At 43.9% G+C, this 17099-nt stretch overlaps 1 protein-coding gene across 1 annotated transcript in view; it reads left to right on the plus strand.

The window, feature by feature from the left end:
- LOC115782477 (voltage-gated potassium channel subunit beta-2-like) overlaps positions 1 to 17099 on the plus strand; it is a 101329-nt gene that overhangs the window by 9568 nt on the left and 74662 nt on the right. The window contains exons 3-6 of the mRNA XM_030732653.1: positions 5459 to 5502; positions 12891 to 12928; positions 15277 to 15356; positions 15832 to 15876. Coding sequence (XP_030588513.1) covers positions 5459 to 5502; positions 12891 to 12928; positions 15277 to 15356; positions 15832 to 15876 — 207 coding nt within the window. The remainder of the gene's footprint in view (positions 1 to 5458; positions 5503 to 12890; positions 12929 to 15276; positions 15357 to 15831; positions 15877 to 17099) is intronic.

The raw sequence follows: 17099 nt of genomic DNA on the forward strand, positions 1-17099 counted from the left end.
CTGTCCAACACACAATGCACCTGAACCCTACAACTCTGACCCTTTTCTCTAATTTTACTGCATAAATGCAAGAAATGTCTTTGTCTATGTTTTTGTTTATATTTGTCCATTGAAGGACATTGCCTGTTAAAAAATGACTCCAAGATTTCGCTCTTACTAGAGGCCAAGGTGATGCCATCCAGAGTAAGTATCTGGTTTGACACCATGTTTCTAAGATTTGTGGGGCCGAGCACAAGAACTTCAGTTTGATCTGAATTTAGAAGCAGGAAATTAGAGGTCATCCAGTCCCTTTAGGTCTTTAAGACATTCCTGCAGTTTAACTAATTGATGTGTGTCATCTGGCTTCATTGATAGATAAAGCTGAGTATCATCTGCATAACAATGGAAATGTCTGCAATGCTTTCTAATAATACTGCCCAAGGGAAGCGTGTATAATGTAACTAAAATTGGTCCTAGCACAGAACCCTGTGGAACTCCATAATTATGATAAATATGATTCAAACCACTGCAGTGCAGTACCTTTAATACCTATAGTATGCTCTAATCTCTGTAATAAAATGTTATGGTCAACAGTATCAAAGCTGCACTGAGGTCCAACAGGACAAGAACAGAGATGAGTCCACTGTCAGAGGCTCTAAGAAGATCATTGGTAACCTTCACTAATGCTGTTTCTGTACTGTGATGAATTCTGAAACCTGACTGAAACTCTTCAAATAAACCGTTCCTCTGCAGATGATCAGTGAGCTGTTTTACAACTACTCTTTCAAGAGTCTTTGAGAGAAAAGGAAGGTTGGAGATTGGCCTATAATTAGCTAAGACAGCTGGGTCAGTGATGGCTTTTTAAGTAGCGCTTTAATTACAGCCACCTTGAAGGCCTGTGGTACACAGCCAACCAATAAAGACTGATTGATCATTTTTAAGATAGAAGCATCAATAATGGAAAGACTTGTTTGAACAGTCTAGTAGGAATGGGATCTAATAAACATGTTGCTGGTTTGGAGGAAGTAACTATTGAAGTTAACCTGAAAGATCAACTGGAGCCAAAGAGTCCACATTTATGCTTGTGTAGCTGGATTGTGTGTATTAATTACCTTGTGTGCAGGTGTTTTATATGCGGTGCAGGCTGGGACTTCTTTTTTGGTCCTCGCTCTTTGTGCTCAGTTTTTGGCTGCAAACATATTTGTCCCTGTTTTTTTTCACTTTCTTCATTCCTTCACGTTCATCCTGATAGTTTCAGCAGTCTCCTACCAGGAATTTGCTGACAGTTGTGAGTCCTTATATTGATGCTTTGATTATTATTCCTGATTGTTATTCTCTCACTGATAAAGTAGCCGGAAACGCACAAGGACGGAACAGTTTAGTCACAACGTTCTGGGCTGCATGGACCCGACAAGTAGTCCCGTTTCTCCAGAGGCGCAGGCCAGGTTACCTGGTAGGATCAGAGCGGTTTCTGTAGCCTGTGCGCTTCTCAGCTGGACTTTGATGTTGCTGGTTTTTCCTGATTGAGAAATGTTCCACACATTTTTCATCATCCACAACAAGACTTTGATTCTATCTGTGCTCTTGTACTCAAAGAACCTCCATACGGGACTCTGCCGCTGTCTCAGCAGACCGCAGCCATTACTCTGCGGACCAGCGCAGTGAGCGCACGCACATGTGCACACACTCACACAGATGTCCTATGGTGCTCCCAGCTTAAACTCGGAGAGCGGAAAAAATGATTTCATATCAATCCCCAAGGTTTAAAAAAAAAAAAAAAAAAAAAGTAAATGAAAGTCAGGTTATTAATAATTTCAGTTAGTTTTGTAAACTCACAATTCAGTTTTAATTAGTTATCGTTTTTTCCTTTTAATTATAGTTTTAATTTATTTCAGTTAACGACAATGTTTTTTCAATTTCAGTTTTTGTTATTTCGTTCGTTTTCGTTAACTATAATAACCCTGTCTCACATTACTTCTATTTTACACTCTTTATATAGGCCCCAGTTGAATTTAGGATTTTTTTTTTTTTTTTTAAATTATTGTGCTCATATACAAAATGGCCAACATCCACGCTATTTTTCCCAACATTTATTAAACTCAGCTTGCAGTCTTCAATCACAGGCTCAGAATTTGTTAATTTGTTCTTGTACAAGATTAACAACTTGGATGAACAGAGCCTCCCACTACAGCTCTGTTTAGCTGACTCTGGGGACTCTAAAATGCAATTAAAATTTTTTTTTTCTTCATTTAACCAGGCTTTTGATGAGACTGAGACTTTTTGATAGAGCTTATAGTCTGGGTTGGAGCAGGTAACCTTGAACCCTCCCTTAGTCACGTTGCTGTCGGCTTTCTATAATGAGTGTTTCTTCTTCACTCACCTCCTTTCACGTTCTATATATTTATACACCATTTTGCATTTAATTATTAGTTATTATTAAACTCTGGCTCCTCAGTAAATGGAGCCAGTGGTCAAAAGCATGCCAATTATTTAAAAATAAAAAAATAAAAATAAAACAAGGCAAGCTTGGAGTCCAGCAAATCCTCGTGTACACATTTCACTTTTAAATTCCCTATTTTCAGGTTTGGGCTGTGGCAAGCGTGGCAGAGGACCCCAGTGCAGGACTCAGATGAGCAAGTTAACAGTAACTTAACGCTTTAATCCAAAAAAATACTAGAACGTAGCATAAACATGAACACGAACGTGGCAAAAACATGAACGTGGCAAAAAACACACAGCAGGGGAAAAACTAACGATTAACTGACGATGCGACAAGGAACTAAACAACACAGAGACCTTAAATACACAAAGGGATAACGAGGGAAAAGGAAACAGGTGAGAACACAGGTGAACGAAATACACTAACGAGACCAGGGGAAGTAAATCTAAACACAAAGCATAAGGAAAACATCCTCATAGGGGGTCGTTTTGACTGTTGGGTTTTCTCTGTATTATTGTAGGGTCTTTACCCACAATACAAAGCGCCTTGAGGCGACAGGTTGTTGTGATTTGGCGCTATATAAATAAAATTGAATTGAATTGAAAGGAAAACAAAATTGTCAAAATAAAACAGGAAGTGACCTAACGAAATACATGCAGACTTAACACAAGGAGACTGACACACAGAGCTAAGGGAAAGGGAACCTAAACACAAAAGGGCCAAGATTTCAACACACAGGAGCACAGGGAAAACCAGAACATGGAAAACAGAAAACAAAGACAAACTAAAATTCCAAAAATCCTGAACAACCAGAAAACAGAACTTCACAAAAACTCAAAATACTGGGCCACCGGCCCAGGATCATGACACCTATGGCCACTGCAATATACAGTTTTTTTTCCTTCCTTTACCACATTTACGAAGTCCATTGTTGCTCTTCCCCCATGGCCATGAGTGTGTCAGCTCTGCCAGGTCTCCTCTGTCACATTGGTTTGACTCCATTCCCTCAGTCTTTTCTTTTCCTGTTTCTCTCCATTTCTTGTTTGTCCTCTCTGCAGCTCTGTCTTGCCGCTTCCTCTTCTCTACTTGTTCCTCCATTCTTTATAAAGATGCCCCAGCAGATGTTGCCCATTCCCCTGATTGGTGTGGCAGGAAGCAAAAACTCCACAACAATAAAAGCATGCAATAAATACATTTAAAACATGCAAGTGTAAAATCAAATAAAACACAACATTAAAATTACTTCTGCCACATCACATAGGACACAAGCAGTGACAGAAATTGGCTACATTGTAGAGGGTGACTCTGCCTCTATAGCTAAACACAAATATTAGTACAGATAGGGGTTAAAGTGGGATTCAGCAGGTTGGAAAACCCCAAAATCAGTTACAGTGGCTCTGTGTGGGAAAAAGAATCACAACTTTCTATGTGACTTCCAGTAGATTTTGTTTGTATGCCGCTGTGATCAGCTGACCTGCTGCTGCTGTGAGGTTTACTGCTCTGTGTGAATGAACTGAGTTCAAGGAGATGTAACCCAGTATTTCAGGAGCTATCTTGGCTGCTTCCATCCACTACACTGACTGTCTACAGCTGGTATAAAGAATGCATTCAGTGAATGAATCTGACCATCATCAGCTTAATTTCAAATTCATATCTGCAACACCTTGTAACACTGACCATGAACACCACAGCCATATACACCAGTCCATCACAGAGCCTTACTGTAAATGTACCACAGAGCAAGCTGGCCTGTTTATCCTACACTAAACCACTCTTCTTCCTCTTCAGAGAGTGAAGAGTGAACTTCTCTCCCATTCTGGGAACTACAGCAGCTGAACCTTTAGCTAGCAGACACACTGTGTGACACACAGCACTGCACACAAACAGTTGTGTGTTTTCTGATATTTGTTAATCTGAAAGAAACATTGCATTTAAAATTACCTGCCACAACATGTTATTCCCTTTATACTCACTCCTCTTTTGTAGCGCTCGCTAGATGCTGAAGTACTGCAACAACACCTTACGGACATCTGCACTCAATCCAGTCTACTTAACAGTTCTATAAATAATACCTAAAATATATGGTTTTGCCTCTGTCATCTCTTAGTATTCTATATGCCCCAGTGATGGAGGATACACCAATAAGATCGGCCTTTAGGTCTTATTGTTCCTCCAGTTAGGCTCAGATTGATGTTTGAATGTGCAGTGATAGGAAATAAAAACTTCCCTCAAATGTGTTAAACCTAAAGTAATGGGCCTGTTCTGAAAATGTAAAGAGTAGAAAGCAAAGATATTTTTGTAAAAATGTAGGGAGTAAAATGTTAGAAAAATAAATGCTCAAGTAAAGTGAAAAATCTACTTAAGTACAGAAATGAAGTATTTGTACTTCGTTACTTCCCACCTCTGATTATTGTAGGGCCTTTACCTTACAATATAAAGCACCTTGAGGTGACTGTTGTTGTGATTTTGTGCTTTATAATTAAATAGATTTGATACATTTTTTCAATTTCTTGTTTCTAATGCCTTACCTTGTTGGGTTCTATCACTGCAAAGAAGCAGCAGTACTCCAGTTTTTTTAATGTATTCATTCATTCATTTATTCATCACTGCACCTTCATTTTCCTACTACACACGACTGTGAATCTTATCAGCACATGAATAGAAGAGCATAGGGCCTGTGAGCTCTGTTTGTGTGCAAGTGAAAAACAGCCCTTTCACTTGTTTTATGCAAGTTGGACTGCTGCAGGAAATCATGGTAAATGACATACAAAAAGCAAACAAACAAAAAAACTTGCACTTCCCGGTAACATACATGACACTGCACATCTTGCTCTAAAGGGAAGGTTTTTTTTTGTCCCTGTTGTTTCCCTGTTCTTGATCTACTTATGATATTGTAAGGTATTTATCCTATAATGTAAAGTTTCCAAAAAGTTGCTCTTATTTGGCATTATATTAAAAGAATTTAATCAATAAAGTGAATTTTACTTTGTATTGTAATGTATTCTTACTGCAGTGAATTATTTATTACTTTGTTAACAGAAATCTGGGGAAATCTGGACTGAGGGTATCTTGCCTTGGTTTGGGTAAGTGTGGCATACATACAACATCTACAAAATTAAGGTGCATTCAGTAATTCTGAACTATCATGATGTGGTGATCTGCCCCTTCTTTAACATGCAAAAATAACAAATTTTGTGAGTGGGCTGACTGCCCACTGCTGTTCTCATGTCCATCAATATTATGAACAGAACTGATGACAAATGGCAGTCCTGGTGGACATTAGCACACACCGGGAATGCAGTACAAAATCAGCTGTCACTACAGTTTTATAGGGCCAGAAATAACTGAAATCAAGAGTAATTAAACACACAATAGAGGCAGTTCTAGCACACAATTTCCCTCAGTTGTTGAATGTATTCCTACTGCTTATGAGTGAATTATTTCACTGATCAGCACATCATTTTTTCCCTGAAAACAATGATGTGCTAATGTTTAGGAACAAATTGATTGTCAAAGTTATAAAAAATTGAAATGATTTAAATTAAAAAAAAAAAAAAAAACCCTATAAGATATGACAAAAAAAACCCCTCTGGGGCCTGTACAGATTCCAGAGGTACAATTATATGCATTATTTATTAATAAACTATTGCTGTACAAATATAATGCTATTGTGAATTCTTCCATAGATATTTAATAAATATTTGTAATCATAAAGCAACTGAGTCATCGTCAACTTGAAAGAGATAAGATAAATTTGTTCTTATAAAGGATCAAATTTCATTTAAAAAACATGGTTAAACAATATTTACATACTGCTAGGTCACAACAGTTGCCTCAAGAAGAAAAAGAATAAATACTTCAGTTGTCCTAAAGATGGGAAATTATTGTGACACAGCAATCAAAACAGTGATTCAACAAGTTGAAATATGAATAAACTTAGGACAAAAAAGTAAGGAAATTTGTGTTGGGTTGATTATTTCTTTGTTGTAACAGTGCTTCCTGGCAATAAATCTTACATCATTGGAAAGCCTTTTTTATTCCCCCTTAAATGATTAATTTCATTTGTAAGGAATTAATTATCCATATCCATTCACCAAAGGCACTGATGGCCTCTGCATAAACAGGTGGAAGAATCCAAACAGTTTATTATGCTCTTTCAAATTGGATTCAAACAGTAACAACAATGATGAATTCCCTTGGCGAGTTATAAAAATGTAATTATATTGATGAGGATCCAAATGCAGACTGCGGCAGATAGAATTCAACAAAGGGCAAGATTTTTATTCAGGCTGTTGGCAGTTAAAAACAGTGGGGCGAGGCAAACAGATGCTCTGATGAAGACGAGTGAAAGACAGATAGATATCAAAATATCTAAAAATCAAAGAAAACACAGGAACCCAAAACAGAACCACAGAGCAGAACCAAAAATCAACGGCAAGAGCCGGAACAGACACCCCAAAAAAGACAGAAGGCAACCAAAAAAAAAAACCGAAACAATCTTGGGGGTTAACAAGGGTCAGAAAAACAAAAACAAAAACACAGGAACCAGAACAAAAGGCGACGGCACAAGGCCGGAAACAGTGCAAGGAAACGCCCCGACCAAGAGCAAAAACAAACCAAAAACAGCGATCGGCAGGGGGAAAACAGTCGAAACAAAACCCAGGCGAAGAGGCAAAACAGTTCAGGAGGTCTGCTGGGACATCCAAGGCGGAAAACAGACAGTTCAGGGGAGTCCATGTGAAAACCAAAACAAAAATACACACAGTTCAAGGAGGTCGACCGCGCTCCCAGCAGCGGCGACGACGAGACAGGACTGGAGGCCGACCGCGCTCCCAGCGGCGGCGGCGGCGACGAGGAGACAGGACTGGAGGCTGACCGCGCCCCCAGCGGCGGCGGCGACGACGAGGAGCAGGCACTGGAGGCCGACCGCGCTCCCAGCGGCGGCGGCGACGACGAGGAGGAGTCACTGGAGGCCGACCGCGCTCCCAGCGGCGGCGGCGACGACGACGAGGAGGAGTCACTGGAGGCCGACCGCGCTCCCAGCGGCGGCGGCGACGACGAGGAGGAGTCACTGGAGGCCGACCGCGGGGCATGCGGCGGCGGCGACAGGGAGCAGACACTGGAGGCCGACCGCGGGGCATGCGGCGGTGGAGACGGGCGACCCCGGGCTCTGGTGGGGAACCCTCGGGCGACGTGGAGCGCTCGGACTGAGCAGAGACCCCCACCGGCTCGGACTGAGCGGGGCCCTCTGGCGCGGTGCGCGCGGACTGTGCGGGACCCCCTGGCTCGGACTGAGCGGAGACCCCCATCGGCTCGGACTGAGCGGGACCCTCTGGCGCGGAGCGCTCGGACTGAGCGGGACCCCCTGGCGCAGAGCGCTCGGACTGCGCGGGACCCCCTGGCGCAGAGCGCTCGGACTGAGCGGAGACCCCCATCGGCTCGGACTGAGCGGGACCCTCGTGCGCGGAGCGCTCGGACTGAGCGGGACCCTCAGGCGCGGAGCGCTCGGACTGAGCGGGACCCCCTGGCGCGGAGCGCTCGGACTGAGCGGAGACCCCCATCGGCTCGGACTGAGCGGGACCCTCGTGCGCGGAGCGCTCGGACTGAGCGGGACCCTCTGGCGTGGAGCGCTCGGACTGAGCGGAGACCCCCACCGGCTCGGACTGAGCGGGGCCCTCTGGCGCGGGGCGCTCGGACTGAGCGGGACCCCCTGGCCCGGACTGAGCGGAGACCCCCATCGGCTCGGACTGAGCGGAGACCCCCATCGGCTCGGACTGAGCGGAGACCCCCATCGGCTCGGACTGAGCGGAACACTCCGAAGACTCCGGAGGCTCGGACTGAGCGGGACCCCCTGGCGGCTCGGACTGAGCAGGACTCTCCGGATGCTCGAACACTGGATGCGCAGGCTGGGGCTGCTTTGCAAGGCATAGTGCGGGTGAGTCTGATGGTGAGGATGATGGCGACATGGGAGTTAACTGGGACTCTGACTCAGAGACCAGAGACTCAACAGCAGTCGACGGGAGAGACCGGGGCTGAGACAAAGAAGCTGAGTGCGTGGGAGCTGACCCTGGGGAAGCTGAGTGCGTGGGAGCTGACCCTGGGGAAGCTGAGTGCGTGGGAGCTGACCCTGGGGAAGCTGAGTGCGTGGGAGCTGACCCTGGGGAAGCTGAGTGCGTGGGAGCTGACCCTGGGGAAGCTGAGTGCGTGGAAGCAGGCCGGGAGACGACTGGCTGCGTGGAAGCAGGCCGGGAGACGACTGGCTGCGTGGAAGCAGGCCGGGAGACGACTGGCTGCGTGGAAGCAGGCCGGGAGACGACTGGCTGCGTGGAAGCAGGCCGGGAGACGACTGGCTGCGTGGAAGCAGGCCGGGAGACGACTGGCTGCGTGGAAGCAGGCCGGGAGACGACTGGCTGCGTGGAAGCAGGCCGGGAGACGACTGGCTGCGTGGAAGCAGGCCGGGAGACGACTGGCTGCGTGGAAGCAGGCCGGGAGACGACTGGCTGCGTGGAAGCAGGCCGGGAGACAGAAAGAGCAGACTGCGAGCTAGAGAGGGCAGACTGTGTGGGAGCAGGCTGCGAGCTAGAGAGGGCAGGAACTGAGGGAACTGACTGAGAGGGCACTGAAACTGCTGACACTTGGGACCAAGGAAGAGCGACTGGAGCTAGAGCTGACTGAGGGCGAGGGAGAGCGACTGGAGCTAGAGCTGACTGAGGGCGAGGGAGAGCGACTGGAGCTAGAGCTGACTGAGGGCGAGGGAGAGCGACTGGAGCTAGAGCTGACTGAGGGCGAGGGAGAGCGGCTGGAGCTAGAGCTGACTGAGGGCGAGGGAGAGCGACTGGAGCTAGAGCTGACTGAGGGCGAGGGAGAGCTGCTGGCTGCGTGGGAGCAGACTGAGGGAGAGCCGACTGCGTGGAGACTGACTGAGAGCTAGAGAGAGCTGACTGCGTGGAACTGACTGAGAGCTAGAGAGAGCTGACTGCGTGGAAACTGACTGAGAGCTAGGGAGAGCTGACTGCGTGGAAACTGACTGAGAGCTAGGGAGAGCTGACTGCGTGGAAACTGACTGAGAGCTAGGGAGAGCTGACTGCGTGGAGACAGACTGAGAGCTAGGGAGAGCTGAGGCTGAGGGAGACCCTGCTGCTGCCGCTAACGCTGAAAACCGATGCGAAGGCTTGGACCTGGTTGCCCCCACCCGCGGAACAGGTACGGGTGCAGAGGTCAGCCCGTCCGTGGCTGCCCCCACCCGCGGAACAGGTACGGGTGCAGAGGTCAGCCCGTCCGTGGCTGCCCCCACCCGCGGAACAGGTACGGGTGCAGGGGGAGCTGGAGCCAAGGGAGCGGGAGCAGGGTGAGCAGAGGGAGCTGGAGCTAACTGAGGGGTCTGAGACTGCGACTGAGGAGGAGCTGGAGCTACAGCTGACTGGGAACACTGCGACTGAGGAGGAGCTGGAGCTACAGCTGACTGGGAACACTGCGACTGAGGAGGAGCTGGAGCTACAGCTGACTGGGAACACTGCGACTGAGGAGGAGCTGGAGCTACAGCTGACTGGGAACACTGCGACTGAGGAGGAGCTGGAGCTACAGCTGACTGGGAACACTGCGACTGAGGAGGAGCTGGAGCTACAGCTGACTGGGAACACTGGGAAGAAGCTAAGGGAACTGACAGGAGTGGCTGAGAGGCTGCAGCAGTGGTCTGTGGTGCTGGCTGTAGGTGAAGGGTGGTGATTACAAAGTCTTTCACTAACCCGTGCAAGGAGTCCAACAGCCAAGGGAAACTGGCAATCAGGTCTTGAAGCCTGGTGGTGATGACTTCCTGTTCCTCCTTACACGGGTCAGATAACAAGTCCAAGCATAATCGGTCCACTCTTCGAATCAGAATTTTCCTGCTCTCCTCTGAGAGGGAGGAAGCAGCAGAGTACATGACGGGCTGAAGTTGCTCTTTCTGCTGCTGAGAGCTAAACTTCCACGCCACGGAAGCAGGCTGTAGACTCGGCTGTGCAGACGGCTGGGATAGCCGCGGCGTTATACCACGCGGCGCCGGAAAAAACTCCTCCCGCAGCTGCCGGGAATCCCTCCCCCTCCCTTGCTGCTCCGTCTGTGAGAAGGAAGAGGGGCGAGCGAACGGAGAGGCAGGTGAGGGAGCGGCCGGCGCCAAAAACAGTCCGCCCACGCGGCAGACCTGCGGTTTAGGCGGGGGCGGTGAGCGGCGTCGCCGGGAACCGTTCAAAAAAGCTGGTCCCCCCAGCGCCAGGCGAGTGCCGTTGTAGCGGCCGGAGCTTGCATGGTCTCTAGTATGGTCGCGTCGTTCTGTCATGGCCGGGGAGGAAACAGGCGAGGAATGGCTGACACGAAGGACTCCAGAAGTCAGCGTAACTTAAAAGGGATTTATTTAAGCAGGGGAAAAACAAATACAAAAATCTTGGAAGGGAGACGACGGGCAAACACATGGAACACACGGGCACACAACATCAACGACGCGACCAGGAGCATGGGAAACACAAGACTTAAATACACAGAGGGGCTGATGAGGGAAGAGGAAACAGGTGGGCACACAGGTGATTATGATTACCCTAACGGGGGGAAAGCAAAACTGAAGACAAGGAACAGACGACCATCAAAGTAAAACAGGAAGCCAGAAGGGGGAGACAAAGACGCAGACGCAGACTAGACACCAGGAAAACATGTGGAACAAGACGACAACATAGAAACCGAGAAAATAACAAACACCAAGAAAACATAACACTGGGCCACCGGCCCAGGACATGACAAAATGATCATTATCAAAATATTAAAGGAACACTTTCAAACACACACCAGATCTCATGTCAGTATAGCTGGATGGGTAATGTGTTAGTGTTATGCTCCTGAAGGTCTGGATACAAGTGTGGACAGAGGTGAGATTAACAGAGTTTACAGTTTTTAAATGTATTGAATGGAGCTCTTATGCTGGCAAGCAACTTTTCTCTCCAAGGCATGTTAATCTCCACTCTCCCAAAACTCTCTCAGCTTTAGCTCACCTCTCCTGCCGCTGGTATCATGAACAAAAGAGAGGTGATGATTAAACAATCCAAAATAGCATTTACGAGTAGTTTTAGAGTAATTTAAGAGTAATTTAAGAGTAGTTGTAAAACAGCTAACTGATCATCTGCAGAGGAACGGTTTATTTGAAGAGTTTCAGTCAGGTTTCAGAATTCATCACAGTACAGAAACAGCATTAGTGAAGGTTACAAATGATCTTCTTACAGCCTCTGACAGTGGACTCATCTCTGTTCTTGTCCTGTTGGACCTCAGTGCAGCTTTGATACTGTTGACCATAACATTTTATTACAGAGATTAGAGCATACTATAGGTATTAAAGGTACTGCACTGCAGTGGTTTGAGTCATATTTATCTCATAGACTCCAATTTGTTCATGTAAATGGGGAGTCTTCTCCAGACACTAAGGTTAATTATGGAGTTCCACAGGGTTCTGTGCTAGGACCAATTCTATTTACATTATACATGCTTCCCTTAGGCAGTATTATTAGAAAGCACTGCATCAATTTTCATTGTTATGCTGATGATACTCAGCTTTACCTATCAATGAAGCCAGATGACACACATCAATTAGTTAAACTGCAGGAATGTACCTTGGCCTCCAGTAACACTGTAACAAATCTTGAATGACCAGGACATATCCTGATCATTTTTGACCAGGATATGTCCTTCAATGAACATATTAAACAAATATGTAGGACCGCTTTTTTGCATTTGTGCAATATTTCTAAAATTAGAAACATCATTTCTCAGAGTGATGCTGAAAAGCTCATTCATGCATTTATTACTTCTAGGCTGGACTATTGTAATTCATTATTATCAGGCTGTCCTAAAAGCTCCCTGAAAAGCCTTCAGCTGATCCAAAATGCTGCAGCTAGAGTACTGACAGGGACTAGAAAGAGAGAGCAGATTTCTCCCATATTGGCTTCTCTTCATTGGCTCCCTGTTAAATCTAGAATAGAATTTAAAATTCTTCTCCTCACATATAAGGTCTGAATAATCAGGCACAGTCACTGACTTTTTTTTAGGGTTAGATACAATAAGACCATGTTCAAAAGTAGAGAATTACAGGTCATCTGGTCTTTTTTGTCTTTAAGACGTGCCTATAGTTAAACTAAATGATTTGTATCATATGGCTTCATCAACAAAAGTAAATGGACATCATGTGTATAACAGTGGAAATGTATGTAGTGTTTTCTAAACGTTTTGATAATAATATTGCACAGGCATGGCATGTATAATGTTTATTGGCACAAAAACAATTCCCAAAGTTGTTAACATAATTAAAAAAAAAGGAAATGTGTCCTGTTTCAATGTTGTAGTGATATCCACAGGGGAAACATGTCCCTCAAATCAAAGACATATTTTTGCATGCCCCCCCCCCCCCCCCCCCCCCCCCCCACACACACACTGTAATGTTCTTATTCTTATGCAGGAACTTGGGTTACCTTTGGAGGCCAGATCACAGATGAGGTAAGAATAAGTAATAACCTTTCTTTCATATATAATTCAGCCTCATGTTTAACAAAACTTTTAGCAAAATTTGGGAAACTACTCAAAAATTACAGCAATTAGGAATTATCAGGTGTTGATTATAGACACAATAAATTATTTGACTCTTCAAAACTTGTGGTTACTGTCAACAACCATGTGCTGCTCTAAACATCGTACTAAGGATCTAAAATGAAACTTACTCATTGCTAAAAAGAGAAGCTTCTTTATTAATTAATAGCATTTTTGTGTGCCATAAGTCAATATACAGTATATAAACATTTTTATCTACTACACACACACACACACACACACACACACACACACATACATATATACACACACACACAGAAAACTATATGCCTTTAAGAAAAACAGAGGAAAATTACTGTATGAAAAATATCTTAATATAAATTATTTTTCTACAATCCAAGTAACCAGATGTATGATTAGACAAAAGCTTGCAGCACTTAATACAAAAAGACTATTTACCATCTAGTTAGCTTTCAGCAAAATACATACTGCTGTCAGTCCTTTGTCATGATCTGCTGTGGCAGGCAAGGCAGAGGACCCCAAAGCAGGACTCTCGAGGCTCAAATTATGTTCAAATTAAACTTTATTAATTAAACCAAAATACCCAAACTGGATGGGAGCCAGCTACACAAGAAAACACAAAAACTTGAAATACGAAGCACACAGCAGTAGCCACCATTTGGGGCTACACAGGCGAGGACGCAACAAAGACAAAAGCAGACAATAAATACACCAGGTGTCAGGTTTTGGCTGTGGCAAGCGAGGCAGAGGACCCCAGTGCAGGACTCAGACAAGGAGTTTAACCATAACTTAAATCTTTAATCCAAAATACTGGAACGTAGCATAAACATGGACATGGCATAAAGCACACAGCAGGGAAAAACCAACGATTAACTGACAACGTGACAAGGAACTAAAAAACACAGAGACGACCTAAAATACGCTGGGCAAAGGAAACAGGTGAGAACACAGGTGAATGAAATACACTAACGAGACAAGGGGACGTAAATCTAATGTAATGAGCAAATTAAACCTATTTACTATATTGGATTAAGATTTGCACCACAAATGTGAAACAGTAAAAGTAAAAAATTAACTGCCTATAATCCCGTTATGCCTAGTAAAAGGTCCTTTTCATCACTCTGCTTAAATTTCTGATAAATTTATATTTGTGCTGGATGCAAAAACAAAACAAACAAAAATGATGTGCTGGCCAAGCAGTGATTATATAGGTAAGTGCACTGGAGAAAGCAGGAAAGTGACTGTACTTGAGGAAAAAGCCGTGGAGGATGGGGTGCCAGGATGGCTCAGTGGGTGAGCAGGCAAGTATATATGCTGCATATGATGCAGGCAGGTCCCCATCTCTCTCCCCACTTTCCTGCCTATCTTTACTATTCACTACAAAGGCAAGAAGGCCCAAAAAATATCTTCTGGGCAGCTTGAGGGTAATGAACCTGCCAGCAGTTCAGGAGGTACCTGAGGTGCTTTTAGGGTTTGGCATTCTTACTTTTCTTTGGCAATGTAGTTTCCCAAGCACTTCAGACACCAACATTTTACTGAAGCTGTAAAAAGTGCTCTTGTTTGATAAGACTGAAGCTTTAAGTCGTAATCCATGAGAGCTACCACAAGACACATCTTAACCACTCATAGTTCACAAATTCTTATCTTTTTTTTAAACTTTATTATTTCCATGCAAAATAAGGTGGGACAGTAATCTCATATACCTCATCTACAGCCATCCAGTTTGTTTTATTTTATTGTTTTGTTATTTTTTAAATATGTACATAATATTTTTAAATAGGTGAATATATAGTATAAGCAAATATTTATGAAAAATGAGGAAAATATGTAACTCTCATAACAATACTGGAGTTCACTGAATTAAACACAAATTCTTTTTTGCATAAAGCAATAGTTAAGCAAGAATTTATATTGAAGGTATTGTAATTCTTGCTTAATATAATGGTGCAACAACTATAGCATCTCCTTTCAAAATTTAAATGATGTTTATTGTATCTCTACCTCAGGGAGAATAGCTGTCATTTTGCACAGCAAACATAATTTAGGAGGAAAAAAAATCAGATTTGTGCAATAATTCAGCAATTTGAAAGACACGGATAAAGTCTTTATCTTCAGCATAAGTACAAAATTATGTGGTATTCTGGCTCATGGTGTCTAAGGTATAATTTTTGATTTTTAGTGATAGCTGTAGAAAAGGTTTATCAGAGGTCAAAGGTAGAGAGTACAATGGAGTCATATTTTGCTCATCTTTATCATACAGTGTTTTTCTCTTGAAGGTGGCAGAAGAACTTATGACTTTGGCGTATGAGAATGGAATCAATTTGTTTGACACAGCTGAGGTGTATAATTCTGGAAAGTAAGTAATACTATATTTAAATTTGGGGGGATAAAAAGTGGGAAGTGGCTTAATCCACTCTTTATTGATCATACATATATGCAACTAAGTGGTTCTATTGCACCAGAAGCTGTTAACAGCTAAAACTGAGAGCTAAAGCAAAATATACTGTTTCAGAGTGCGGTTTAAGGCAGAGCAACCTGTTTTTCAAAGGGCTTGAGCTAGCCATCCATCTGTCCATTCATTTTCTTAACTGCTTATCAAGTTCTGCAGTGGGGGTGGGTGGATGGACGGCTGGAGCCTGGAGCCTATAACAGATGTTATAGGGCAAAAATCAGGGCTAACTGGGTTCTTATATTTATTAATTTATTTCATTTTTAATTGACAAATATTAAAATATCTATTTCTTTCTCTCTCTGTGTGTGTGTGTGTGTGTGTGTGTGTGTGTGTGTGTGTGTGTGTGTGTCTTCAAACATCTTTTTAACTCTTTTCCAAGAGCTGAAATCGTCTTGGGAAATATCATACAAAAGAAAGGATGGAGGTAAAGTTTTCCAACTTCTGTGCCTTATTTATGAATACTTTAAAAATTGTGGTATTAAACGTAGATATATTTTGTTAGTTTGAAATTTGTATTCCTCCTAAATTAGTTTATTGTATTGTCATCTGCATGGTAAAGTGTTCCCAATCTGTTATAATTGTGGTGGTTCCACTGGTATTCAGTCTCATTATTGATGCACTATACTTCCATCTGGTAATGTGGATAAATATACAAAGGAAAGGTACAGGACACCTGGACAACCACCTTCATAGGTTCACAGGTAATCTGTGGAAACAAAATATAATGGATTTTTTTAAATTGGCAGACCAGGAAGGAGTATCTAAACATACAGTGGCTTGCAAAAGTATTCATACCCCTTGAACTTTTCCATATTTTGTCACATTACAACCACAAACATAAATATATTTCACTGGAATTTAATGTGAAAGACCAACACAAAGTGGTTACAATTGTGAAGTGCAAAGAAAATTATACATGATTCAAAACATTCTTTACAAATAAAAAACTGAAAAGTGCAGTGTGCAAAAGTATTGATCCCCCTTTTCTCTGAGTGCAACCAACTGCATTGAGAAGTTGCCTGATGACTGCTAATGACTACAAAGAGTCCACCTGTGTGTAATCTAATCTCAGTACAAATACAGCTGCTCCGTGACGGCCTCAGAGGTTGGTTAAGAGAATATTGGGGAGTAAACAGCATCATGAAGTCCAAAGAACACAGCAGACAGGTCAGGAAGAAGGTTGTGGAGAAGTTTAAAGCAGGCTTAGGCTATAAAAAGATTTCCCAAGCTTTGAACATCTCACGGAGCACTGTTCAATCCATTATCCAGAAATGGAAAGAGTACGGCACAACTGTAAACCTACCAAGACAAGGCCGTCCACCTAAACTTACAGGCCCAACAAGGAGAGCACTGATCAGAGATGCAGCCAAGAGGCCCACGGTGACTCTGGACCAAATGCAGAGATCCACAGCTCAGGTGGGGGAATCTGTCCACAGGACAACTATTAGTCATGTACTGCACAAATGTGGTCTTTATGGAAGAGTGGCAAGAAGAAAGCCATTGTTAAAAGAAAACCATCAAAAGTCCCGTTTGCAGTTTGCCAGAAGCCATGTTGGAGACACAGCAAACATGTGGAACAAGGTGCTTTGGTCAGAGGAGACCAAAATTGAACTTTCTGGCCAAAATGCAAAACACTGTGTGGCAGAG

The sequence above is a fragment of the Archocentrus centrarchus genome, chromosome 7 (genome assembly GCF_007364275.1).
Source record: "Archocentrus centrarchus isolate MPI-CPG fArcCen1 chromosome 7, fArcCen1, whole genome shotgun sequence".
Classification (NCBI taxonomy): Eukaryota; Metazoa; Chordata; class Actinopteri; order Cichliformes; family Cichlidae; genus Archocentrus; species Archocentrus centrarchus.